The sequence below is a fragment of the Rhinichthys klamathensis genome, unplaced genomic scaffold, assembly GCF_029890125.1.
Source record: "Rhinichthys klamathensis goyatoka isolate OS25496 unplaced genomic scaffold, OSU_Roscu_1.1 h1tg000108l_1, whole genome shotgun sequence".
Taxonomy (NCBI): domain Eukaryota; kingdom Metazoa; phylum Chordata; class Actinopteri; order Cypriniformes; family Leuciscidae; genus Rhinichthys; species Rhinichthys klamathensis.
Window position 1 is genome coordinate 89,363 of NW_026606646.1, and position 26,793 is coordinate 116,155.

Consider the following 26,793-nt stretch of genomic DNA (forward strand, 5'->3'; position numbering starts at 1 on the left):
GTGATGGTACCACGAGCCGTCGCTCATTGACTGATCGTAGGCTTCTGGTAGGGATGTAGACTTGTAGTAGTGAGTGGAAGTAGGAGGGAGCTGATCCTGTGGTCAGTCTGTAAGCAAGTGTCAACACCTTGAACTTGATGCGAGCAGCGAGTGGTAGCCAGTGCAGAGAGATGAACAGAGGAGTGACGTGGACCCTTTTGGGCTCGTTGAAGACAAGACGAGCTGCAGCATTCTGGATCATTTGTAGAGGTTTAGTTGCACATGATGGAAGTCCAGCCAGAAGAGCATTGCAGTAATCAAGCCTAGAAATGACCAGGGCCTGGACGAGAAGTTGTGTTGCATGCTCAGTTAGGAAAGGCATGATCTTCCTGATGTTGTGCATAGCAAACCTGCATGATTGAGCTGTCTTTGTGATGTGGTCTGTGAAGGTCAGCTGATCATCAAAGATTACTCCAAGATTTCTGACTGACCTTGATGGGGTGATTGAGGAAGAATCTAGCTGGATAGTGAAGTCGTGCTGTAGAGACAGATTGGCAGGGAGGATGAGAAGCTCAGTCTTTGCCAGGTTGAGCTGCAGGTGATGTTCCTTCATCCATGCCGAGATGTCCGCCAGACAGCTTGAGATCCGTACAGCTACTGTGGGATCATCTGGTTGAAATGAGAGGTAGAGCTGGGTGTCATCAGCATAGCAATGGTAAGAGAAACCATGTGCCTGTATGATGGGTCCCAGTGATGTGGTGTAAATGGAGAAGAGGAGCGGTCCAAGAACTGAACCCTGGGGAACCCCTGTGGTCAGTTGATGTGCTTTGGATACCTCACCTCTCCATGTGACCCTGAAGGACCTGGAAATATGCCAATATTTGGAAATATGAAGATTTTACGGTGTGAACATCAGCAGAAAAGGCAGAGAGCAGAGATTGATACCTACTGAGGTCAGATGTGTCTTTTGATTTGCGCCATTTCCTCTCTGCTGCCCTGAGTTTGGTCCGGTGTTCACGAAGAACCTCAGATAACCAGGGGTTGGAGGGAGTAGCGCGTGGTGGCCTGGAGGAGAGAGGGCAGATGTTGTCTAAAGAAGAGGTTAGAATGGAGCATAAAGTATCCGTTGCAGTATTCACATCCAGAGATGAGAAATGCGAGGGTGAGGGAAGAGATGATGACACAGCAGAGGAAAGATGGGACGGAGAAATTGAGCGCAGGTTTCGTCTGAAAGTAACTGGTAGGGGAGTTGGTGGTGCACGGGTAGTGAGTTGTAGATTGAAAGTAATGAGGAAATGGTCTGAAACGTTGAGAGGTTTCACCAAAATATTGTCTGTGATGCAGTTGCGTGTGTAAACCAGGTCCAGTTGGTTGGCTGACTTGTGAGTACCTGTGGTGATAAGCCGTTGGAGATCGAAAGAGGCTAGGAGAGAGATGAAGTCTGTTGCATACGGCTTCTCTAGATTAATGTTGAAGTCGCCAAAGACTACAAGTGGGATGCCATCCTCAGAGAAAGAGGAAAGCAGTACATCCAGCTCCTCTACAAAGCTTCCCAGTTGACCTGGGGGGCGATATATGCCTAAAATATGGATCTTAATGGGAGTTGTAAGTGTAATAGCATGGTATTCAAATGAGTAGTTATTGCATAGAGAAGAGAGAGTTGAGTATTTCCAATTGTTAGAAATGAGAAGACCAGTACCCCCACCCCTTCCCGACTGGCGAGGGGTGTGAGAGAGAGAAGTTGTTAGAGAGAGCAGCAGGGGTTGCTGAGTCTTCTGGATGGATCCAGGTCTCAGTCAAGCCCAAGATATTAAGAGTAGAATGAGATGCAAAGGCTGGAATGAAGTCAGCTTTATTGACTGCTGATTGACAATTCCATAGACCCATAGAAAGAGTGAGAGGTGAGTGTGAGGATGAGGGAATAGGGCGCAGATTAGCAGTATTGCGCTGCCTTTTGTGCATGATGAGAGAGCGTTGTCGAGAGACAACAGGAATGTATTGAAAGCACATGTTGATTAAGGGAAATAAGAAAAAGGTGGATTATTAAAAGGTGGATTACAAATAGGAAAAAGAGGCTACAATTTGCAAGAGCTCACCAAAATTGGACAGTTGAAGACTGGAAAAATGTTGCCTGGTCTGATGAGTCTCGATTTCTGTTGAGACATTCAGATGGTAGAGTCAGAATTTGGCGTAAACAGAATGAGAACATGGATCCATCATGCCTTGTTACCACTGTGCAGGCTGGTGGTGGTGGTGTAATGGTGTGGGGGATGTTTTCTTGGCACACTTTAGGCCCCTTAGTGCCAGTTGGGCATCGTTTAAATGCCACGGCCTACCTGAGTATTGTTTTTGACCATGTCCATCCCTCAGGGCTCTAGAGTGCGACCAAAATTTGTAAGGGTGCGACGAGAATTTTTCCTAGGTCGCACCAGTGCACCTAACGTTCTCCCATGATCGCATTCGCTGCCTCTCCACAAACAAGTCTTTTGTTCTCCTTGCACGCATGGTTGGATCATATCTTGGTCTAAACCAATCAGAGATAGAGATTGGGCGGGTCTTTGCCTCTGATTGGCTGTGGTTCAGATATTCCTGTAGGACTAAAATGCTCCGTGCTGTGTGATTGAAATAAATTGCGATCTGTCACCTGAGGACCAGAGAATCAGTAACGGCAATCAGCAGCATCAGCTAAATAAACGCAAGAAAACAGGCGACGAAGAAACTTTTAAAAATGTAGGCTACTTGAACTAGGGAAAAAATATTGATTTCTCGATTTTAATCGATTCTCATTGATTTTTACGAACCGTTGGGCTATGCTGTTTTCAGTTGATGAATGAATGGAACATTGTAGCGAGCATCCCATCCAATAAATCGCAATAATCTTTGTGCTTTGTTACTATTGATATAAAACAAAGTCTCAGATTTCAAATTAGGTCAATTTTCTTACGAAATTCAAAAACATAAATAGTGTTTTGATGCTGTGGCGTGAGATCGCTCTAGCTCAGCTCAGCTCAAGAGAAGCAGCAGCGCGGAGCGCACATGATCTCCTCTTCCACCTTAACAATACCAGTTACAGCGCCAAATAAACATGAACGAGCATCTGAAAGTGTGTTAAAAGATAGAGTACAACTTATCGAAATCCGTATCATGTCACATGGAATCGCTCAATCAGTGTTTCAACCGTGGAAAGACGTCAGTAAAACGCTTGTAAACAATGTCATGTAACGTCACATTTACCTCAGAAAAAAACATATCCAGTTACCATAAACTCGTTAGCTAGCTAGAAAAATTAACTCTAGAGGAGCATTTTGCCTAATATATGCACCATATTACATATTCATTATAATTTTTAATGTTTTTCAATATTGAATGCATGTTGTTTGAAAAAAATCTGGCAAGTTTTTATGCAGCCACCATTTAAATGTTTATATTTCATATAACTTTATTATTATAAAAATAAATAAGTGTAATTTAAGTGTTTGTGTACAAATCAGGTAATTTTTACCTTCAATATTATAGTAGGCTAATGAAGCCTATAGGCTACAACTGACTCCCAGTTTACAGCATTAGTTGAGATTTGTTTTTCTTGAGAAAATTTGCCATGTATTGTACCTGATATCCAAAATAATCAATATTGAATCGAATTGTGAAATTTGTGTCAATTCCCTGCCCTAACTTGAACAATGTAAAAACAGCACTTTAATTTTTTTTTTTTTTAAAGATTTATATTTTTATATACAGTATAATTGTTCTTCAAAAAAAAAAAAAACTACACCTTATTCTTGTTTAAAAGCATTTACATAATATATATGAATGTATATGGAGCGTGATAAAAAGGTGACCTTGAAATTGTGGCGTTAAAGGCGACGCGAGACGAGGAAAAATTTGAGTGCACCTAAATTTTGTGCTGGTGCACCTAAATAAAAAAGTTAGGCGCACCAGTGCAACCAAGGCAAAAAGTTAGTCTGGAGCCCTGTCCCTTTATGGCCACCATGTACTCATCCTCTGATGGCTACTTCCAGCAGGATAATGCACCATGTCACAAAGCTCGAATCATTTCAAATTAGTTTCTTGAACATGACAATGAGTTCACTGTACTAAAATGGCCCCCACAGTCATCAGATCTCAACCCAGTGCCCTGGATGTGCATCCCACAAATCTCCATCAACTGCAAGATGCTATCCTATCAATATGGGCCAACATTTCTAAAGAATGCTTTCAGCACCTTGTTGAATCAATGCCACGTAGAATTGAGGAAGTTCTGAAGGCGAAAGGGGGTCAAACACAGTATTAGTATGGTGTTACTAATAATCCTTTAGGCGCCCTTTCAGGGCTTGCGCCCTAACAATCCTAAGAAGAACAATAGGGCTCTGCGCCTTTTCAAGGCTATGGCCCTAATAATCCTAAGGAAAACAATAGGGCCTTCGCCTTTTCAAGGCTTGGGCCCTAATATTCCTAAGGAAAACAATAGGGCCTTCGCCTTTTCAAGGCTTGGGCCCTAATAATAATCCTAAGGAAAACAATAGGGCCTTCGCCTTTTCAAGGCTTGGGCCCTACTAATAATAATAAACAGAGCAATTCCAAGAGGGTCCTCACACCATCGGTGCTCGGGCCCTAATTAATTAAAGAGGCGCCCGTATAGCCTATTTGTAGGCTGCACGCAGGTGGCTTGGAAGACGTGGGTAATATGGCTTATCCATTTTTCAACACGAACTGGAGGTAAGCAACAGTTTGTTAAATTGCAGTTAGTTTGATTGCTACAGAACTTCTAGCTCTCCCTTTTTGTGTTTATTTTTACTGCTTTAAAGATGAAATGGTTTAAATTTCTGTTTCCTCGCAGGCGCAGTGAGGGAAGAAAACACTGCGTTTAGGGCAATCAGCTCATAGCTCTGCTTCAACTGTGCCATACCCTCTCTAGGGCTGACCAAAATTCCTGACATGTCAGAAATTCATCCGACCATCCTAATGCCAGTTGGGAGAGGTTAATCGCTTCTCGTTTCCCTCTGTTCACTGCACGACAAACGACGCACGATGAAGCTGAAATTTGGCCCGATTAAAAAGAGTTTAAAAAAAAAAAGTTGTCCTATTTGGAAATCGGCTCAAAATCTGACGGAATTTGCACAGTGTATGCCCGGCTTAAGAGAAGCCACTGTGCGTCAACTTCTGACATTGGCATGACATATGGTTACCATAGCAACCGCCTAGCAACCGCCCAGAACAACATGGCAAACATCTTTTTCAAACTAACATCAAAGTTTGTTTACAATCTTTACTCTTCTAGTTTTTTAATTAATGTTACAAAAATATTTGTGGATTAGAATCTATTAAATTTGTAATTATATAAAATTGTGTGTTGTTTTAGGAGACCTTTTTGGAGAGCAAACAGGATGGTGTGGCTCGGAAATACATCCCACCTGCAAGGTATGATTACCCTAACACCTGTTTTTACACTTTCACATGTGTTCTGGAAAGAACTGCATGATTAACCTTTAAAATATTACGATCTTGATCAAAACAATATTGTTTCCCACAGGTATGACTCATACTTGTGGTGGTAGCCAGTTGAAAAAGCTGGCATTACTTGCTGGCACAACTTGCTGGCACAAAAATAGTCTACTTTTTTTGTGACATGGGGCAGGTTTACCATTTTGGGGTCTCTAAGCAAAGTCAGGACATGAAACCCCCCACCCCACCATTGCATTTTACTTTGAATTGAACAATAGTAATACCAAACAGAATTAAGTGGGGAAAAAAAGAATTCTGATTCCTTTCGATTCTCACTTTCTATTCCAATAAGATAAAAATAAATAAATAATTTAAACATTTAGATATCAAATATATTTATGCTGTGTCTTTTTTGCAAAACATTTCGTTACAGCTGAAGACCACAAGCCAAACTCAGCAGCCTCAAGAACACTTACACAAGGAACTTTGCCTATAGGTTTCAACAAATATATAAGCAAAAACATCTTACTAATATATATTTCAAACATCAATGAAGACAGTTAATAAGAAAAGTAAACATCAGTAGCAAAAAAATACAACTGAACAAAGTGCAAGAAATCAAATAACACGGCATATAGTTTTCTTTTTATAAATAAAATCCTTAATCCTTATTAAAGTTACACAAGTTATTCAGTCTAGATCACTGACTTTATGAGGATATTTTAACAATTTTGTGTGTATTTGTCTGTTCAAGCGCAAGAGAACTCAATTAAGTTCAGTATTCGCGCACTAAATGAGATGTCGAGTGCATCTTCTCAGTTGAAAGTCACATTTATTGTGCACACAGTAATGGATAAGCGTAATTAGAATTTTTTTAATTTTATATCAAGTATCTGATTCCTGAGTATGTGATTCCAGAATAGGATTTCGATTCCCAAGCTGCCGGTAAATGTACAGGTAGCGACGGTGCGGACACAACTTGTTCAGTGTGGGACCTGGCTGGGTTTTCCACCTCACTAGATGTTTCATCCAGCAGGGTACCCCGACCCTGAAAGTTTGGGCATTTTAGTCTTATCTTAGTCACAGAAAATCTTAAATATTTTGGTCTAGTTTTTATTAATGAATTTAGTCATATTGTAGTCACGTTAAGTCATATTAACATTTTACTCACTGAAAACTGTAGACATTTTAATCATATGTCATCTAGTCTAGCCAAAACATTATTTATATATATAGTCTTATTTCACATAAGAAGCTAAAGTAACATTTAGATTTATTTCCAGACTTTTTTTTTTTTTTTTTACACATTTACACTGACTGCATTTACACTGCAATTACAATTGCGTAAATAATGTTATGAGATTACTCCAAAGTAGTACTTAATCCTCTCCTCGTGGGTCAATTTGACCAGTCATAGGAATGAATGGGAAATTGGGGGACCCCTTCAAACTGAATGATTAAAGTAAAACAACATTTTTAGAACTGTAACAGCATTTTTATATTCTGAATATAAATTAGCATATTCAAATACATATTCTTCAATGTTTTATTTGTTAATATTTTTTCCTGTTGTCTACTTTGCTGGCTAGAATTATTGCAAATATATATATACAAACCTAAAATAAATGTTCAAAATTAAAAGGGCACAATTTTTCAAAAAATAAAATCTTTTTAATGTCTAAATATATACCTGAATGCATGAAGCAAACTGACTTCAAATTGGAGTTTTGCAAGTCATGAAATGTATGAAATCTGCTTTTCTCTTAAAGGGGTCATATAATGGTACATGCACTTTTTCAAGTTGATTGTACTGAAATGTGTGTTGGCAGTGCCTGTACACAACCATCATATAATGATAAAAATCCATCCAGTGTTTTTGTTTTAATCTCCTTATATGTTTTCCCCTGCCTCAAATCGAGCCGTTCAATCGGACGCCCCTCCCGCGATTGTTGATTGATAGCCGGGTTTCAACACAGAACCGCCCTCGCTCGTGAGCCAGCTGTCAATCATAGTCTGCGCGGACCGGCGCGGTCATTGTTGATATGCTGGAGCACTGTCTATGCGCAGAATGGCGTCTAAGCGATTGGTGTTCTGTTCTTGGGTGCAATAACGAACACAGCAGTCATTTTAATGTTCCCAAATCCGAACCGCTGAAGACGCAGTGGCTGAGTTTGTTTTCGAAGGGAATATTCCCCACGAGCAACGTCAATGCTCTCATGTTTGCGCGAATCATTTCTCAGCAGACTGCTTTATAAACGAGGGTCAGTATAAAGCTGGTTTTGCTAAGAAGCTACTCCTGAATAAAGGATCGGTACCAGCTATTCGTGTTCCTGCTGAACCTCTAGAACAACTGAAGTGAGTGTAACGTTTTATTAACCTTTATATTAATATTTATATCTTTGCAAATCGCTTCACGATGAATGAGTCTAAGGTTTACACTCAGGGTACATTACGGCATGTTTTCTATGTACGACGTTCTCAATATAATTCATAATCCCACGTTTATAATGAACAACGCGTTATGGTTATTGTGTTACAAACGTGTACGCACAGAACAGAGGGGCGGAGTGAGCACAGCTCATGATCATTTAAAGGTATATGCACTGAAACGGCTTGCTGAAAACAGAGCTGTTTTTGACCAGGTAAAATAACTGTTTTCTTACAATACTAATGAGAATTTTTAATTAAAGTATATTACAAACTTTTAATTTAGACCCTAAAGAATCATATTAGCTTGTACAAAAATGGCATTATATGACCCCTTTAATATTAACTGTTCTTTGCAAGTTTCTACTTGCCAGTAAAATGGTGGGGTTGAGCAACGTTTGTTCCACTGAGGCTTGTTAAGGGTGGGCTTTAGGGTAGTGCTGCGAGACTACTGGCCCTACAGTGGAAACACAGCTTGATTTTGGCCTCGCATATCGAGGTCCAAGGCAATTGGCCCCGCCTGGCCCATTGATAGCCCTGGCTTGCACTGGCCTGATAGTGAAAAAGCAGCTATTCATTCAACCAGTTCGTTCAAAGTGGCGGATAATTATTCAGGAATGAAGCAAGTGACTGACTAGGATCTTGAATTGATATTTAGCTTTTTCTCACCAGATTTGTTCAAGACACAGTTTCATTCAGAAACTCCAATAAGTGTTGCTCTTGGATGTGCAAGTTCTGCTGTGGCTTTGTTAGGAACTATTGCTGAATAATAGCAAAAACAGATGATACTGTGTCTAAAATTAAAGTCACTTAATATTAACTTGTTCATTCAGCTTTTTGTATAAAATAAATATTTACTTATATTTTTCTTTTTTTTATATTTAAAGGTACAATCTGTCTTTTTTTTTCGCCGCTAGAGGTCGCATTTTCAAAACAATAACAAAGACAAAGCTAATAACCCAAAGACGAAGCTAACCCTAACCCATGATGACTGAACGACACAACAGCGGCGTGCAAGATATTGTATCATAAATATGTATACATAGATCCGGATATTACAACAGCGGCGTGCGAGATATTGTATCATAGATATGTATACATAGATCCGGATATTACGTAATTGATAAATGACAATGACAAGGGACAAGCCATTATTTAAAACTGGAATTTCTCTGGATTTACAAATCCCTGGGATAATGTAACTACACAACTACATGAAATATTTCACACTGTGCAAGTGGTTTTTGAATATTTTATTACAAAAATTGCATTTTTGCTTGTGTGATATTGCTTAACTATATCGTATGTTATAATATCCTCCTGGGACGGAGGAATAGACTTTTGTCCACTGTAGTGGACATTATACCATACATGTCACAGTTTTAATTTAAGTCTGTCCTGTAAAGAGCACATTCAGGGCTTTTCAGAGAGACCAAATGTTTGGAGGTTTCACTGTCAACAACTTCTCCTTGGTCTTTAAAAATGACTGACATTAATTTAGTGATAAAATTTAGCACTCTTATGGAAATATGATAATATTTTGTAATTATCATTTAAACCTGACTATTTTTCAAATTGTTTGTCATAAATCAACATCTCAGGAAAAGGTTATGGGGTTTCTAATCAAAATTACTTTTTGTAATGAAACAGGGCATTGATGTCATACATGTCCACTGTAGAGACACCAGGGGCCTCATTTATAAAACTGTGCGTAGAATCCTTACTAAAAGTGTACGTGCGCCCGAAAGCCAAAAATGACGTACGCAAAAAAATATTCAGACTTATAAAACCGTGCGTACGCCAGAACCTGCGCAGAATTCACTTTATAAATCCCAGTCAGCGGAAGATTGTGTGCACATGCGTCTCCACCCCGAAATAACCATATATGGAGATTATAACGCCTAGTTTTACTATGCATATCCTCATCTGCATATCATTTGCATATGATTATTCATCCACATGATAACATGTTTAACGGTACAAGACATTAGGAAAATATGAAATACGGATGTGCCGTCACATTACATTAATAAAAATCATTTAGTAGACCATCCTTCCCTTGTTTTTTAAATAAATAAATAAAAATAGTGCAAAATGCATTTCAGAGAAAGTTTTTCTCAATCTTTTCCACTGGCCAAATAGTATTTTAATTGATTTATATTTTTAATGGAAACAGATAGACCTTGTTGTGCATTATTTGCACGAAACCATTTTCTCAGACAATCTGCTATCATGATAAGCAATTATCTATGTAGTTAACACATTAAAACACAGACAGCATGCCAGAGGAAAAATGTTCAAAAGCATCACATCCACAACAAATATGTATATTTATTGAATATAAAAATGTTGTAACTTCTCAGTTCATGTTACTGGCCGTAATTCAGAACACAATTCCAAGAGGATGGCTCTTGGGAATCGAAATCGGCTCATGAGCCAATCATCATCATGAGCAAGGAAATCTTCACGGTCTCTGAAAACACGCTCCCTCCGTAGAGCGTCATTAGCAAGGTCTTCTAACAGCGCTAGAGCATCCATTATGATGATATGTTATATACGCACATACCTTTTTATAGCCCATTCATTACAAAAAAAATAGTATTTGCACCTGGTTAAGAATGCTGATAATGATAATTCAGGTTGATGCAATTTGATTTATTGGGTGATGTAATAGGATAATTTAGAAGTTTTTCATTTTAAATAGTTATTGCTATTTGGGCCAGTTGGTGTCGCCAAAACACATACTCTTCTAAAAGAGTGCGTACACACGGTCAAGAGCATCCTTATGGTGCGCACTTATTTACGCCAAGTTTATTTTTTATAAATCCCGATAGGTGCGTGGAAAAATGCGTACGCAACGTTTATACATCAGGCCCCAGGAATGTTCTTCACCTGATCAGGCATTCTGGGAGACACAAGTGAATAGGAAAATAAATCACAAATTCCTATGAAATATTATATTATTATTATTATATTATGTTGCCAGTTATTACTCCCATTATTACACTTCTTTTTTCATAACATGTTGCCCCAAGAACACATTCATATGCAAATTAGATAGTGTATTGAATGGCATTAACCATTTATGGTCATTTTACCCACATATTGCATGAAGTAAAATGGTATATTAATTAATTCCGTTATATCTTTCATAACATAGTTGAGAATCATTTTTATACAAAGTTTGGTTAAAAAAAAAATCCTGAAACCTAAAAAAAAAGTATTCATGAATGAAAAAAAATCCCAATTGTTTTTCCCAATACGTGTCATTTCATGCCTATTTGTTTTTTAACCCCTGATGCTCTTCTGTCATTTTTGACCGAAAAATTTTGTTTAGTTTTTTTTAGAATTTAATTCATCAGTATGGTACAAAACTTGATAAAGGTTTTGGCACTTGCGCACACACGCGCACACACACACACACACACACACACACATACACACACACACACACACACACACACACACACACACACACACACACACACACACACACACACACACACACACAAAGAAAATCATGGACATATTTTCAACATTCATGGTTGTGTGTTTCATATTATTTTTGCATGCATGTATAGGCCACACACCAGAGCATGTGCGTAAATAAAGCAGAGCGGGGTGGTGACGCTTAAATAGGCCTATAAGTTAAAAAACTCAAACAAAACATACGTTTCATATACGTTTAAATAATATAATGCTATTTTTTTTATTTCATCTGTTGATGATCTATATGAAAAGGGAACCGCATGAGATGAGTAAGGATCATAAGATGCCCAATATATCGAAAACATTTGGAATGGGTCAGACATAATTTTGACCACTTATTAAGTTTTGTTTTGTAGAAAGCCTTTCTTTAAAGTGAATTTCGTTTTGTATAAATTGTATCTTAATTTTAATCAATGTTTCATCAACAAATTCCCTGGATTAATAGGAATAAGAAGCAAATATAGTAGACAAAATAATTAGGACACGGAGGCGCCTGCGCGTGAACTGGAGCGCGTCTCATACCGAAAACTGACAGAAAACACTTTATTAATAAACCATTCAAATGTTTAATGCATAATCCTTACTTTAGACTGTGGAAAGGTGGGAAGGAAGAGGGTGGGAAGCAGGGAGGGGGACAAACACGGCAACCAATAAAACACAGACCTACAACTCACTCATTATACAGATTTAAAAAAATATATATATTTAAAATTGAAGTATTCTGTCTCACATATTGCCATTTATAGTTATTTTTATACAGTTCGTTTTTAGTTTTAGGTCGTTTTAACTGAAACATCCACATATCCTGCATGTTATTTTCTTTTAATAGTATAATATTACAGTTCTGTAAATCACTGAAATGAATATGTTTCCTAAGAATCGTAAGAGAATTGTGATTCTCAGTTAATCCACAATTGTATAGATCTGGTTTATATTTTTTTCCCCTGTTTATTCTGTTATATGCATAGAACAACTGTAACATAAACATACTGAGTTGAAAGTAAATATGACAAATTTATGGTAGTATATTAATGAGCTGTTTGTGTTCTTTAGGATGATGTCAACTGAAAGCACAAATAGTTTCACTCTTATTGGAGAAGCTTCAGATGGAGGAACTATGGAGAACTTAAGTCGCAGGCTGAAAGTATGGACTCGCATACAAAATAGCACTATTCTACACAATTTCATATTTACATTTATGTTCTTGGCAGACACAAAAAAGGTACAATAAAGCAGATTATTTATTAGTTTGAGTTGATTTCACTGATGTATAAAAATGTATGTTCTTGGCAGACACAAAAAAGGTACAATAAAGCAGATGATTTATTAGTTTGAGTTGAGTTCACTGATCTATAAAAATTTGATTGCAGTTGACATTATGAATCAATGATTGGAACAAAAAGCAGTTGAAGGATGACATGCATAATTCAGTTTATTTTTTGACTCCAGTATGAAGTTTTTGTTATTATTTAACCTCTTAAGCCAGGGACACACTTAATGACTGTAAGGCAGATTATGAATGTAATTTGGTACTTTTGACTGATCATACCCAAACGCGTGAAGTCAGAGACAGTTGCGTTCAGTCTGTTTAAAATCTGCTCCAGTCATTGGAAACAGTCTGTGAGTATGTTCAGTTCAGTCTTAAAACGTTTCAGATTGTTGTTAAGTGTGTCCCCCCAATTATGGTTTAAACCCTTAACCAGCACCCCCACAACTTCATGGGGGTAGACTTCCTGAAGTAGAATATATGTGATTTAAAAGGCTTGAATTTACATAAATCACAATGTATACAGTGCAACAGCAGAAACTGAGGGGGAAAAAATAATGTTATGCTTTAATTAGAGCTTTTTTATACGAATTACTACAAGTCAAGGTGCGATACCAAACAAGACCACTTGAACATGCCAAAAGACCACTATACCAGCCACTTTGACCTGACTGCACAATTAGCTACTATACAGATCTATTTAGAATTAATAAACACAAAAATACAAATAAAAAAATGAAAACATTCTAAATTTGTCAATCAGTGAACATTTTCTATCTCAAAGTATCTGTGCTTGTAGTGTATGATGCCTATAAACACCACTGTCTATAAACACCACTGACCCTTTACAAGCTGTAATTATTTTTACCTTGATTACTGTCATAATCCATAAATTATGTAAAAACTGTGTACAGGGGGCCCCGAGGCCAGGAGAGCCTAAAGGATCTTCCCTAAGGGCCCTGGCCCTGGATCAAGATTTGTTACCCACATACTCCAATCAGACTTAACTATGATATAACAGAATTGGATGAAAAATTCATTCTCATACCTCCTACGAGCGATTTAAAGAGTATCTATCCTGTGGTGCACGTTGCCTGTTTAATGTCAAAACATTGTCCATTATTAATCTCTTCCATGAACACCCAATCGAAATAACTCAAGTGTTCAAAGTAAAAAAAAAAAAAAACTAAATTAAGAAAATAAATAATATTTATTAAAAAAAAAGTTCCCTCTAATAGGCGAGAATTATGTATTATGAGAATTATGTATTGTTGTCAGTTACAGGTCTTTAAGGTAAATGTTTGATGTAAATTAAGAAGGGACCCAGGTCTTGCAATGATTTAAGTGAACCAGAAAGTGAGCATCTTAACTTTTCAAGTCTAATACAGTAAAACAATTTCCTGTATCCACCTGGGGATGCATGCTTCCAGGGATAGTTCACCCAAAAATGAAATTACCCCATGATTTACTCATCCTCAAACCATCCTAGGTGTACATGACATTCTTCTGTCAGACGAAAACAATCGGAGTTATATTAAAAAATCTTTGGCGTAAGTCAACTTGCGTAGGCCGTCTGCCAGAAGCTAGTTATTTTAGTCGATAAAGTTTTAAATATGGACATTTTTCTTACACAAACTCATCGCTTCACTTCAGAAGGCCTTTATTAGCCCCCCAGAGCTGTGTGGGTTACTTTTATCATGGATGGATACACTTTTATGGACTTCAAAACAGAAACCGGCCATTCACTGCCATTTTAAAGCTTGGTAGAGCCAGGACATTTTTTAATATTACTCCGATTGTATTCGTCTGAAAGAAGAATGTCATATACACCTAGGATGGCTTGAGGGTGAGTAAATCATGGGGTCATTTGCATTTTTGGGTGAACTATCCCTTTAAGAAGTATTGCCCATTTTGCCAAGATTGTAGTAAAAGCAACGGCTTCATGATCTCGGGCTGCCAAATCAAGCCTAGGGCAGACCACAAAAGAGTCAGGGTCAGATGGAGGGCAGGAAGTGAAAAGTAGAATGGACAAGATGGATGAAAGTCCGTACTGTACTGGTTTAGAAAGATATAAACAGAAAATCACAACATATGTTGGACATGATCCTTATAGTATGAAGAGGAGCAATTTTTCTACTGAAATACTTGCATGCCATTGAGGCGGTAGATAAAGAGATTGTAAAGCTGACTTCACACCGTGTTGAGTTGGGTCTGGTTTGTTAATATCACGCTGCCTTTATGCTTGTGAGTTTAGGGCAGTATTTGATTTTCTGTCATGATTGTGAAAAATGTCGCCATTGTAGGTCATTCATGCTGCATCGAGAATTGCCATAGGAACTCACATCATCGTTCAGTGAGAGAACTGGACAGTTTATACGCTTTTTCACCTTTTCTACATGTAAAACACTATGGGAAGCAGGTTGGGGAGGTGACGGGAAGACGGCGGATAGCAAATCTAGTAATAATGTCACTGATTAAACCCACTGCCTATCACTCAATAAAACAATCACATTGCTAAGTGTTTTTGAAGGTTTTGTATTTTGTTTGGTTCAATAATTAACATTACATTTGCGAGTATGACTCTCTGCTTGTGAATTAGCAGAACTTGCACGCAGCCACTTCAAAACTGTTCACAAGCTTCTATGGATTTGATTTTGATTGTCATTTGTTAAAATAAATACATAAAATACAATCTGTCCGCTGAATGTGACCCTCTCCGATTCTCCTCCGTGGCCATATGGGAAAGTGAATATTTACAATGACAACAATAAAAAAAACCTTTCCGAAAAAGAAATGGATCAACTTCTATCAGCTTGTTGAACACATTTTTATTTGGACATTTCTATGATGGCTGAAGCAGCAGCGAGTGCCCAGCGTGTGACACTTTTCACAGTAACCAGATCAACATGTGAACGGAATTCTACAAAACTTCAGTGGAAACATCAAATGATCATGAAATGCGCTAAAATAGCTTCTCTTCCCTGAAAACGATACCATGAAGAATGTGAATATATTTAACCAAATCAAAAACAAAACAAAAGGTAAGCAGGTATCCGTATTAATTTCAGTATCAGCAGACGCAAAATGCCACTAAAGGCGACAACTTTAAAAGTAAAAAAAACGATAAAAGCTCCTTGTGGTTTCTCGGTTGGATAGATTTGAGCAACAATAAACAACGCAAAACATAGGAAAAACTTTCACAAACTCAAAATGCCTATGTAGAAAATCGCTTCCTACCCTTCATCTGCATTTCGCGCCACAGCAAAAGGCAGTGACATGATGTCATGTGCAAACAAGCTATATTAGGAATACTTTTAGCAATGTTGCCATGTGTCATGAGTAAGCAATTGAGTATTTTAACTCTGTGTGTAGAGATTAAACGTGAGCATTTCGCTTATAATAAACCCAAATTATCTGCACAGGGCGCGTTTTTGACATGACGCACCACAACTGTTTATAGCTGAGGAAACATAAACTGGTACATTTGTCTTTATGAACGGTACATGATGCTGTATGGAAATGATGCATGCTTTGTAACGTTTAGCATCGCAATGACCCGTTCACTTTGACGTGTTGACCAGTTTAGTTTTTTTTTTGTGTGTTTTTTTTTGTTTGTTTTTTTCTCCCACCTCCACCCCCCCCCTCTTCGGAGGACAACTTTATTTATTTTATTTTAGTAAACTGTAATATCTGAATGAGTTTGAAAACAGAATGAGTTTGAGTCTTGAAGTGGTATTTTAGTGAGTTGCACCAAACGTTCGGAACCAAGACGGGAAAGAGACCTGTACCTTGACTGCTCTGGCTTAGAAATGACCTAGAATCGGGATTGCCTAGACATAGACTGTTAACAGGCTTGTGCTAACTGTAGACCACGTGGATAGTCCACAGACTGATAACGGGATTGTGCTGACTGCAGACTGCTGGGCTGGTCCACAGGCTGGTTACGGACTTGTGTTAGTTGCAGATTGATAGGCCGGGACACAGACTGGTAACGAGTTTGTGTTGACTGCAGGCCACTGGGCTGGTCCACAGACTGGTAACGGGAATGTGCTGACTGCAGACTGCTGGGCTGGGACACAGACTGAGAGCTGGTTTATGCTGACTGCAGGCCACTAGGGTGGCCCCCAGACTAGTAACAAGCTTATACTAAATGCAAACCACTGAGGTCTGATCCACAAACTGTGAGCTGGCTTAAACTGGTTGTTGAATGCCAGACTGGTCCACAGCTTGTAAGCTGGCTTGGGCTAGTTGTTGGATGCTAGACTGGACCACAGATTATGAGCTGACTTGAGCTGGTTGTTGGATACTAGACTGGTCTACCAGTTGTGAGCTAGCATGGGCTGGTTGTTAAATGCCAGACTGGTCCACAGACCGTGAACTGACTTGGGCTGGTTGTTGGATGCCAGACTAGTCCACAGCTTGTGAACTGACTTGGGCTGGTTGTTGAATGCCAGACTGGTCCACAGATCGTAAGCTGACTTGGGCTGGTTGTTAGATGCCAAACTGGTCCACAAATTGTGAGCTCGCTTGGGTTGGTTGTTGGATGCCGGATTGGTCCACAGATTGTAAGCTGACTTGGACTAGTTGTTGGATGCCAGACTGATCCACATACTGTGAGCTGGCTTGAGCTGGTTGTTGAATGCCAAACTGGTCCACAGGTTGCGAGCTGGCTTGGGCTGGTTGTTGGGTGCCAGACTGATCCGCAAGCTGTGAGCTGACTTTGGCTGGCTGTTGGATGCCAGGCTGGTCCACAGATTGTGAGCTGATTTGGGCTGGTTGTTGGATGCCAGACTGGTCCACAGACTGTGAGCTGACTTGGGCTGGTTATTGGATACCAGACTGGTCTACAGGTTATGAGCTGACTTGGGCTGGTTGTTGGATGCCAGACTAGTCCACAGACTATGAGCTGGCTTGAAATGGTTGTTGGATGCCAGACTGGTCCACAGGCTGTGAGCTGACTTGGGCTGGTTATTAGATGCCAGACTGGTATACCGATTGTGAGCTGTCATAGGCTGGTTGTTGAATGCCAGACTGGTCCACAGACCGTGAGCTGACTTAGGTTGGTTGTTGAATGCCAGACTGGTCCACAGATTGTAAGCCGGTTTGGGCTGGTTGTTGGATGTCGGATTGGTCCACAGATTATGAGCTAACTTAGGCTAGTTGTTGGCTGCCAGACTAATCCACAGATTGTGAGCTGGCTTAGCCTGGTTGTTGGATACCCGACTGGTCCACAGACTGTGAGCTGGTTTGGGCTGGTTGTTGAATGCCAGACAGGTCCACAGGTTGTGTGCCGACTTGGGCTGGTTGTTGGATGCCTGGCTGGTCCACAGATTGTAAGCTGATTTGAGCTAATTGTTGGATGCCAGACTGGTCCACAGACTGTGAGCTGGCTTAAGCTGGATGTTGAATGTCGGACTGGTCCACAGACTGTGAGCTAGCTTAGGCTAGTTGTTGAATGCCAGATTGGTCCACAGACTGTGAGCTGACCAGTTTAGTTTAATCTTTAAAGCTTTTGGCTTGCACTTCTGTAACCAAAGCTGAATGTCTATTCCCATGTAACGCATCAGCCATCACCCTCTAAACTACTTCTTTCTCTGCCTGTTACAATAGCCACGCCCCAAACTTATGCTATCGGTTGAGCTGGAAAGAGATTGACTGAGCTGAGCGGACCACTCACAATGTTTTGATGGTTCCTGGGAGGCTCAATGTTCATACTTTTGGGGAAGATAAACCCATAAATGACATACTAATTGTAGTTCATGAACAATAAACTGGGTTAAGAGAATGTATTTTAACGTAGAAATCTTACATACTTCACCTTTGAATTTAGAAATGTGATAACTATGTTATGTGTATGCCAGGTTGTAGAAAGGGGTCTTTAATCTGGATCAATTACAATCGATTTTGATATGCGTTAAAGGGATACTCCACCCAAAAATGAAAATTCTGTCATCATTTACTCACCCTCAAGTTGTTGCAAACCTGTATGAGTTTCTTTCTTCTGCTGAACACAAAGGAAGATATTTTGAAGAACGATTGAAACCAAACAGCTGTTTGGCACCATTGACTTCCATAGTAGAAAAAAAAAAATACTATGGAAGTCAATGGTGCCAAAGTTCCAATCGTTCTACAAAATATCTTCCTTTGTGTTCATCAGAAGAAAGAAACTCATAAAGGTTTGCAACAACTTGAGGGTGAGTAAATGATGACAGAATTTTCATTTTTGGGTGGAGTATCCCTTTAAGAGCTCGCTCAAGTACTGAGGCACTAAACCATTCATAGCTTTGTAAGTAATTATCAAGATTTTAAAATGTATGATTTTAAGACGTTTAATGGAGAGCTAATACAGTGTTGACAAAACAGGGCTTGTGTGGTCATACTTCCTGGTTCTAGTAAAGCTGCTGCATTTTGGTCCAACTGGAGTTAGATTAGAGCATTACAATATCTGACCTTGAGGTCATGAACACATGCAGTTTTACAGAAAAATGCGGTTTTACAAATGCAGCTTACACTTTTGATGAAACAATTTTTAAAAATAAGGTTAGATTTATTCTTTGCTTTATTTTAAAAGGGACAATGCACATACTGTGATTTAAAGTTACTGTCCCAGTGTTGCAAGTAGAGCTCGCTCTGTTCTACTCGTTCTGCGCCCGTTGACACGTGGGGCCGTGCGCATTTTAGTTAAGCTTTCAAATTAGTGCCAATTCCGGGGCGGATTGCTTGACTGGTGAGTTCATTAGCCTATTATTCTTAATGAAAAACACAACAACAAAACAGTACAATGACAAATTCGCTTATATAGGCGCTTTTTCATTTCGCTTTGACACCAAATATTCCGCCATCATCGTCAGCTCCTCACTCTTGTGATCAATTAAATCTGACTCCTGCTGCCGATCTATGCTGCAACTCTCGTTAAGCTCATGATTTATTAAGCAGACACCGACACAGCTCTAACAGAACTAAATGATTTTGGAGTGAGTTGCCGGGGGGGGCGGTCGAGCTCGCTGCCGCCCGCCTGGGTGCTGGAGGGGCGGCTTTCGTCCGTGAGGGAGCGAAGGAGCCGTTCGCCGTGGGCCAGAGCCTGCTGCCATCGCCATGACGGTGTGGAGCAGGGAACAGGGGACTCCTGCCGACTACCCGACCCCGAAGGAGCCGTCGCCGTCCACCAGGTGGCGGAAGAGTGTCGAGCCGTCCACCGAGGGCTATCCAGCGCCACCGCCAGGCACAGCGGAGAAGATCACCAAGCTGGTGGAGGACCAGATAGCAGTGCGTTGTGGAACCGGACCAAGATTTTTTTTTATGTTGTGGTGTTTGTTTTATTATGTGACAGCAGTTGTCCGTGAGGGGGTGCTGGCTTTTACTTTCGTTTTGTTTTGTTTTGTTATTAAATTCTTTAAATGTTCGCCGGTTCCCGCCTCCTTTTACCCATAACATCTGAACTGCGTTACAGTGACATATTCCAGGACCCAATACCAGTACTTTTTTGCTTACTTTTTTCTGTCACCAAGGATGATGTTAACGAAATGCACGGTGCAAGCGCACTTATGACGAGTCTAAGTCCACTTTTGCTAGTTTAACTAAGGGACAAATTGGCGCATGGTCTAAAAGGCTTACCCATTATTCATTAAGAGAATTGGGACGTGTTTTGGGCATAACGTGCAATAAACCAATCAAAGTCTCATCTCCCATTCCCTTTAAAAGCCAGTTGCGCTTGCGCCATGGCGGATTTGCTATTTACATGGCGGAATTTGCAAGCGGGAAAGCGGAACACTTCTCTAGCGAGGAAACGGATCCATCTACGGGACAAAGTGTATGTGTGTTGTGAACCCGCCTATAGACTCATGTTACTAACGCGCTCTTTAAATAACAAAAATAAAATTGCGCCATTGACTTTAGGCCAGGTTTCAGTTTGTCAATGGCACAGTCTATTTCAGTTGCCTCAAAATAGCAACACGCCAGCAATACGCCTAAACACACCTCGTTTTCAGACCAGCACGCCTATGGGCGCACAAATGCATTTGTTATTTAAACAACGTGGCGCAGGACGTGAAAATAACTGTTGGGCTGAAACTAGCAAAAAACACTTGCGTCAAGCCTGGCGCTGCAGTAAGGTAGTAGCATATCTCCATAGTCTGTACGGCTGCCACCAGGACCCTGAGTTTTGTTTAGCTGGGCTAAATGAGCAAGCACTGTTACTGAATTCCTGGCATTGGCAAGACCCTCAGTCACCTCTCAGATATTTAACACAGACATTAGAGAATACATGAAAAGAACATTTCAGTAATCACACTGGTAACTTCTATAAGTAAAATCTCATACGCTTAGAGAAGTCATGCACTCATTTGATATTTTGACTGAAAAATATTGATTAATACCTTGATTATAATCACTCATTAGATATACATTGAAGCAGCAGTGGATTCCAGAAACCCTTCAGGGCCTATCAATTTTTGAGTTTGGCGTGGCTCTTGAAATGGTTTTGATTAATGGATTGCATTTTCTTCTTCCATTCTTTCGGAATCTGCTCGATTGTCAGCACCTGTAATGGGCCTTTCTGCTTCTCTGCCTGTTGCTAAGCTGTGATGTACAAAAGGTTTCCTGGATAAAGTAAAAGTCTCTCCTAATGTTACACCTGGTCAGAAACTCAGATCTGTTCGAAAGGCTGTCAGTGAAGAACTTCAGCTTATTCTTGACTTTGGTGTCATTGAGAGAGTGGATGGATTAAGGTTTTCAAAAGTACTGGTACTGCAGTACCAATTTGATATTTAAATTTTAAAAACCTAACAGTACCAGTCTTTATGCTGTACCGGTATAGTATAGAGTACTGGGTGAATCCATTACCCACTGATAGGTGCTGATTTCAAACACTTCTGTGTGTATTTGTGTGAGCGCTCTGTGAAGAGTGCCAAATTATTCTATTTACAATGTGTTTTTAAAGTGGGGAGCATTGTAGCCAATTACAGACATGTTTGATGAGTGTGTGAACTCAATGGCCAATCAGAGTGTCGTCTTGAGCAGATTCTGACAAACTTAAACGCAGAGTTTGTTCAGCGTGAGCTTTGCATTCTCTTGAATCATTTCGTTATAACCAACAAAGTATAAAGACAATGAAAATAAAAGATTTATTGTGCAGTATAGATAGGTTTTTTGGAAACACTTTACAATAAGGTTCAATAGTTAACATTAGTTAACTACATTAGTTAGCATGAACTAAGAATGAACTGCACTTATACAGCATTTATTAATCTTTGTTAATGTTAATTTCAACATTTACGAATACTTTATTAAAATCTAGTTAAATAGTTAAAGCACTTTGAACTAACATGAACAAACAATAAACAGCTTTATTTTTATTAACTAACATTAACAAAGTTTAACAAATACAGTAACAAATGTATTGCTCATGGTTAGTTAATGTTAGTTAATACATTAACTAATGAACCTTATTGTAAAGTGTTACCGGTTTTTTATTATAATGGGAGTTTTCATTCAGTAAGCTTGCGCTGAGGCTGAACTGAAGTGATATTAGCTTCATTGATGATAAAGGAAGTGCTTTTTGGTCGCTTTCTGATATAACCCATTCATCATTTGAAGTGTTATTTTTCATGCTGCCAAGTACACACTGGAAAGTTTCAGGAGTGACAGTCATATTGAAATGAGGAATTGGATTAAGTTATGGGGACTATATTGTTTCCTTTTATTTTATTATTGTCCAGAAGATGGCGCTATGGGTTGTTATGCTGGTACCCTATAAAAGGTGTAGAACCTAGGTCTTCAACCCTGCTCCTGGGGACCCTCAGTGGGTTGAAGACCTAGGGAGTAGAAGAGAAGTTGAATGGAAGCTGACCATGTGGCATGTTGGCATTGCTTGCTGTCTCCTCTTGATTGTTAATACATTTCTAAAATGAAATTTCTGGATCTTCATAGTTACCATGACTTCAATTCAATTAAAAAAACCAAACATTATTGTCTATCCCCACGTAATAACAATTACAGGTAGCAGCGTCAACGTATATTGATATAAACAATATTATCTCATCCCAGGGTGGAAGCTCAAATTACGTTACACACATACAGAAGTTCTGCTTGTGCAGTGATTAAAACAGCACTATATTCGTTTAGTGCAAAAAAAAATTGTTACGAATATGTGTATGCTTCAGGTTGGTCAAATGTTCCACTTTTCACCATAACTTAAAAAGGGCTCTCTGACTTAAGTGAAGGTCTTTACCAAAATCCATCTTCATTTCATAATGCATCTTCAACACACAAATGCAAAGTTTAACGTGTGCTATTAACTCAGCAATACAAATGTTTATTTTTTGTATAATATAACTGCAAACACCAAATACTCTGTTATCCTCAGAAGAAATGGAAACATCTCCATCAATTCCTTAGTGACTTGATTTGCTTTGAAACATTTAGTCTTTTCCTATGTTTTCTACAACCTAATTTCCAGAAAAGTTGGGACATTTTGTAAAATACAATATGTCCCAATATGTCCTGGTTGTTTGACAATTCTTTCATGATATTTGGCACAAAGTGGTATTTGCATGGAAAGACTGAGATGCTCCTTTATACCCAATCACAATACCCCACCATTACCAAATTACGTGCTTCTTGTGGCCTGTTTCAAAACAGTTTAACTTGGAAAATCTATATCCCATTCCAAATTTTTTTTTTTTTATGGCCTTTGTCCCACTTTTGGAGTGTTGCATCCATCAAAATCAAAGTGTGTTTATATTTAGAAAATACATTTAGTTTGGTCAGTGGAAACTTTGGAAATCTATTCTTTGTACTTTTGAATTTCTTGATTTTATTGCATTTTACAAAATGTCCCAAATTTTATTCAAATCGGGTTGTAGGTTCAATACAATCCATAGTACAAAGAAAAGTAAATTGAACTATAACATGAACTTTTGCCAGCATTATTGATCAATCCACAGCAGCTTTTTTATTAATAGATTTTAGGGATTCATGCCAGAAAAAAAAAAAACTACATCAAGACCTGGACAATACAGTAAACCACCTTTCTTGTTTATGCTTCTTCAAATAAACATGTAAGTCATCAAAGACAAGGTTTTAGGGTAGAAGTAAATAAAATAAGATCAATTAGTTTTCTCATTTAGCAAAGTAACCCTTGTTTTCCCGGCTGTTAATCTCAAACTAACGTCCATAACAGTTGGAGTTTAAAATGCGGTGTATGCAAGCTCTGTAATCACTTTCGCAAAAACCATGTGCCTGAAATGCGGCACAATTTATGTCTCTGCAAAATTTATCAGCGCAGCATAGTTACACATTCAATTTGTTTGGTGTTTATGGTGATTATTTCATGCATCTGTTTAATAGACACATATAATCATTAAATGACATATGAGCCTGTTACTCATCAGTGTAAGAGCTGTATGGCGTCTTTTGACATGACAGCTGAAGAACTTTCAGTCATGAATGTTAATGTGCAAAATAAATCGCAGACTAATAAAGCATTCATTAATAAATAGATAAAACGTATGGCTTAAAGAGATACATTTTTAATAAAGCTATTAAACATGCAAATGCATTGAGTTTATTTTATTCAGGAATGAAACTTGTGCTAGAGTAAAATTTGTAGAACCTTTTCGGCATAAAGGTTTTTTTTGGAACTCTAGGGTAGAACCCTGTTCAAGCAGTATAGGTTGGGTGAGTAGATGGATGTATCAGAATAGATCCTTCTTACTGTATGTGTGTTTTTCCTGTAGGTGACAAGCGATCTGTTTGACATCATGTCTGGTCAGACAGATATTGATCACCCACTGTGTGAGGAATGTACTGACACACTACTGGACCATCTCGACACACAACTCAACATTACTGAGAATGAGTGCCAGAATTACAAGTTAGTATCACTCACACTCAAAACATGGCAAGTAACAAACGACTGTTTTTCTTTCTTTTTCTGAGTGGGATGTGTTCATTTTCTTGTGTTAGTGTTTGTATCATTATTTTTGTCATTTAAACCTTTTTAGTCAATACATGATTGACATCATTGATTCCAGCGGGTCACTCAATTGGCTTTGAATTGTCAGGAGCTGTTTAGAGTTGCTGTCTCAGCTACCAAAAGAGGAGGAGGCCAGTCTACTGAATGCACTGCAGCAGTTGAAACAAGAAGAGGAATCTTTGATCCAGGAACTGGAGAGCATTGAGGGTCAGCGTGAAGCTGTGGCCAAAGAGCTGGCCGAGGGACGAAACCACAGCCAGCTGATGGACACTGAAGAACTTCAGTACATATGAATTAGAATATTTACAATGGAGTCATATCATTCTTTTTTATTATAATGGGGGAATCCCTGTTCCCTAGGGCAATGCTTGCATTTAGTATGTGAGAGGGACACAACTAAACAATGAACTTCTGCACTCACAGATGAGCTGCAGATTGTCTGCTGTTGTCCTCCTTTACAGCTTCTTTGCAAAGCTTGTACAGTGCGTGCAGAATTATTAGGCACGTTGATTTTCTGATCAAAGTTTTTTTCCAGGCACATTTTACCAATTCCAAACCACATTAATCTTAATAACTACTATTAATTTTTTATTTAATCATTTATAAGTGATATATAATTGTTCATGAAGGCTGGAAATGGAAAACACCTTATATTCAGGTGTGCAGAATTATTAGGCACGTTTTCTTTTACAGATAAAATAAGCCAAAAAGATAGACAGATTTGGAGTGACTCTTGAAGGACCAGTATCACATCCTCTTGTGCCACTGTTTGAATAATTTCCAGGCTTGAAGAGTCCGTTTTGTAGAGATGGACTAAAAATTAATTAAAAATGAACTCCCAAAACTTGTCTGTCTATAAAGTCTATAATTTTTTTTTTACTACAATTGAGCTTGTGACTCTTATTAAGTGGGGGTCATTTTTTAGGATTCTTTACCTAACCTAAGTCTCTGAGATCCTGACACCTTGCACTTCTGGAGACTCCAGGTAGGTTGCAGTTCTGGAAAATGGTGGCGCTGGAGACTATTGGGTTCCTGATGGTTTCACACTTAATTCTTCACCTTAATTCGTAATTCTTTTGCAAATAATGTGTTTTTTCTTCTCCACCTGTTTTTGTCTGACCCTGCTTACCCACTGAGCATTTCACTGTCCAATGTTCATGCCTTAAAGGCACACTGTGGAACTTTTCAACCTTTATAATATATTACCAAAACCCATTGAGATGGTACATCGACTTACAATAGGTTGAATGACACGTCTGCCGAAGCCTGAAGGTGTCTGTATCGCTTTTACTAGCACTATGTAACTTCGGGTTTCGGGTAGGAACCCGAGCACAAAAAGAACTACAAAATTCGACCGCTTTACGGCATACGTCACTTCCCCCACCACCCCAACTTCCTCAAATTCTAACGTGAGAGCTCAACTCGCGTTTGATTGCCGGCGTCTGTATGTTGTCGTCATGGCTGAATCAACAGCTACTCGGAAGAAAGCGAAGAAAGCAAAGATTTTGTCAGAGGAGACCAAAAAAAGATAAAGGGAGAGTTTAAAATAAACATCGGCATAAAAGTGTATATAATGTAATATTTACTGCGAATTCGTGTAACAAAACTGATATAAGTCACAACATACTGCTGTATACAAATGTAAATGTTTTTTTTTTTTCTTTCAGCTCATATGTTTGTATTTGTGTAAAAGGAAAAACAAACTGAAGACTACAAATAACGGAAATATGTAGTGAGTTATATCAGTTTTGTTACACGATTTCCCGACTACTCGATTTCATCTCCAACCCATTGCAAAGAGATCCTGAAGACGTTAATTGTTTGCTTCAGGTGTGTTTGATTAGGGTTGGAGATGAACTGTGCAGGACAGACGATCGGCAGGAGCAGGATTGGGCAACCCTTGTCAATGCGACTTACCTGATCAGACATTGTTTTCTGCGTATGCTACTTTTATTCAATTTGTTTTCTTTATAGGATTTATATTATTAATCTTATATTTATATTAATATTTTGGTCAGTAGTGAATCGATTAACTTTCTCCAACATACAAATCAAATGCCGTCTGCACACACATACAGACACGGGAGGTTGACCGGTTGACTGTTTGTTGACTTTTGCGACAATGCTGCGGCGCTTGTGGCCTCTAGGGGCACTAGACGTGAAAATTACAGGTCGAGCGCACCCTAGTGGCCAAAAGTTCCACAGTGTGCCTTTA

At 39.0% G+C, this 26,793-nt stretch overlaps 1 protein-coding gene across 1 annotated transcript in view; it reads left to right on the forward strand.

Moving 5' to 3' along the window:
* The window catches only part of becn1 (beclin 1, autophagy related), an 87,785-nt gene that overhangs the window by 41,413 nt on the left and 19,579 nt on the right, over positions 1–26,793 (forward strand). Inside the window, exons 4-7 of the mRNA XM_056253636.1 lie at positions 5,339–5,397; positions 12,391–12,481; positions 24,340–24,476; positions 24,667–24,861. Coding sequence (XP_056109611.1) covers positions 5,339–5,397; positions 12,391–12,481; positions 24,340–24,476; positions 24,667–24,861 — 482 coding nt within the window. The remainder of the gene's footprint in view (positions 1–5,338; positions 5,398–12,390; positions 12,482–24,339; positions 24,477–24,666; positions 24,862–26,793) is intronic.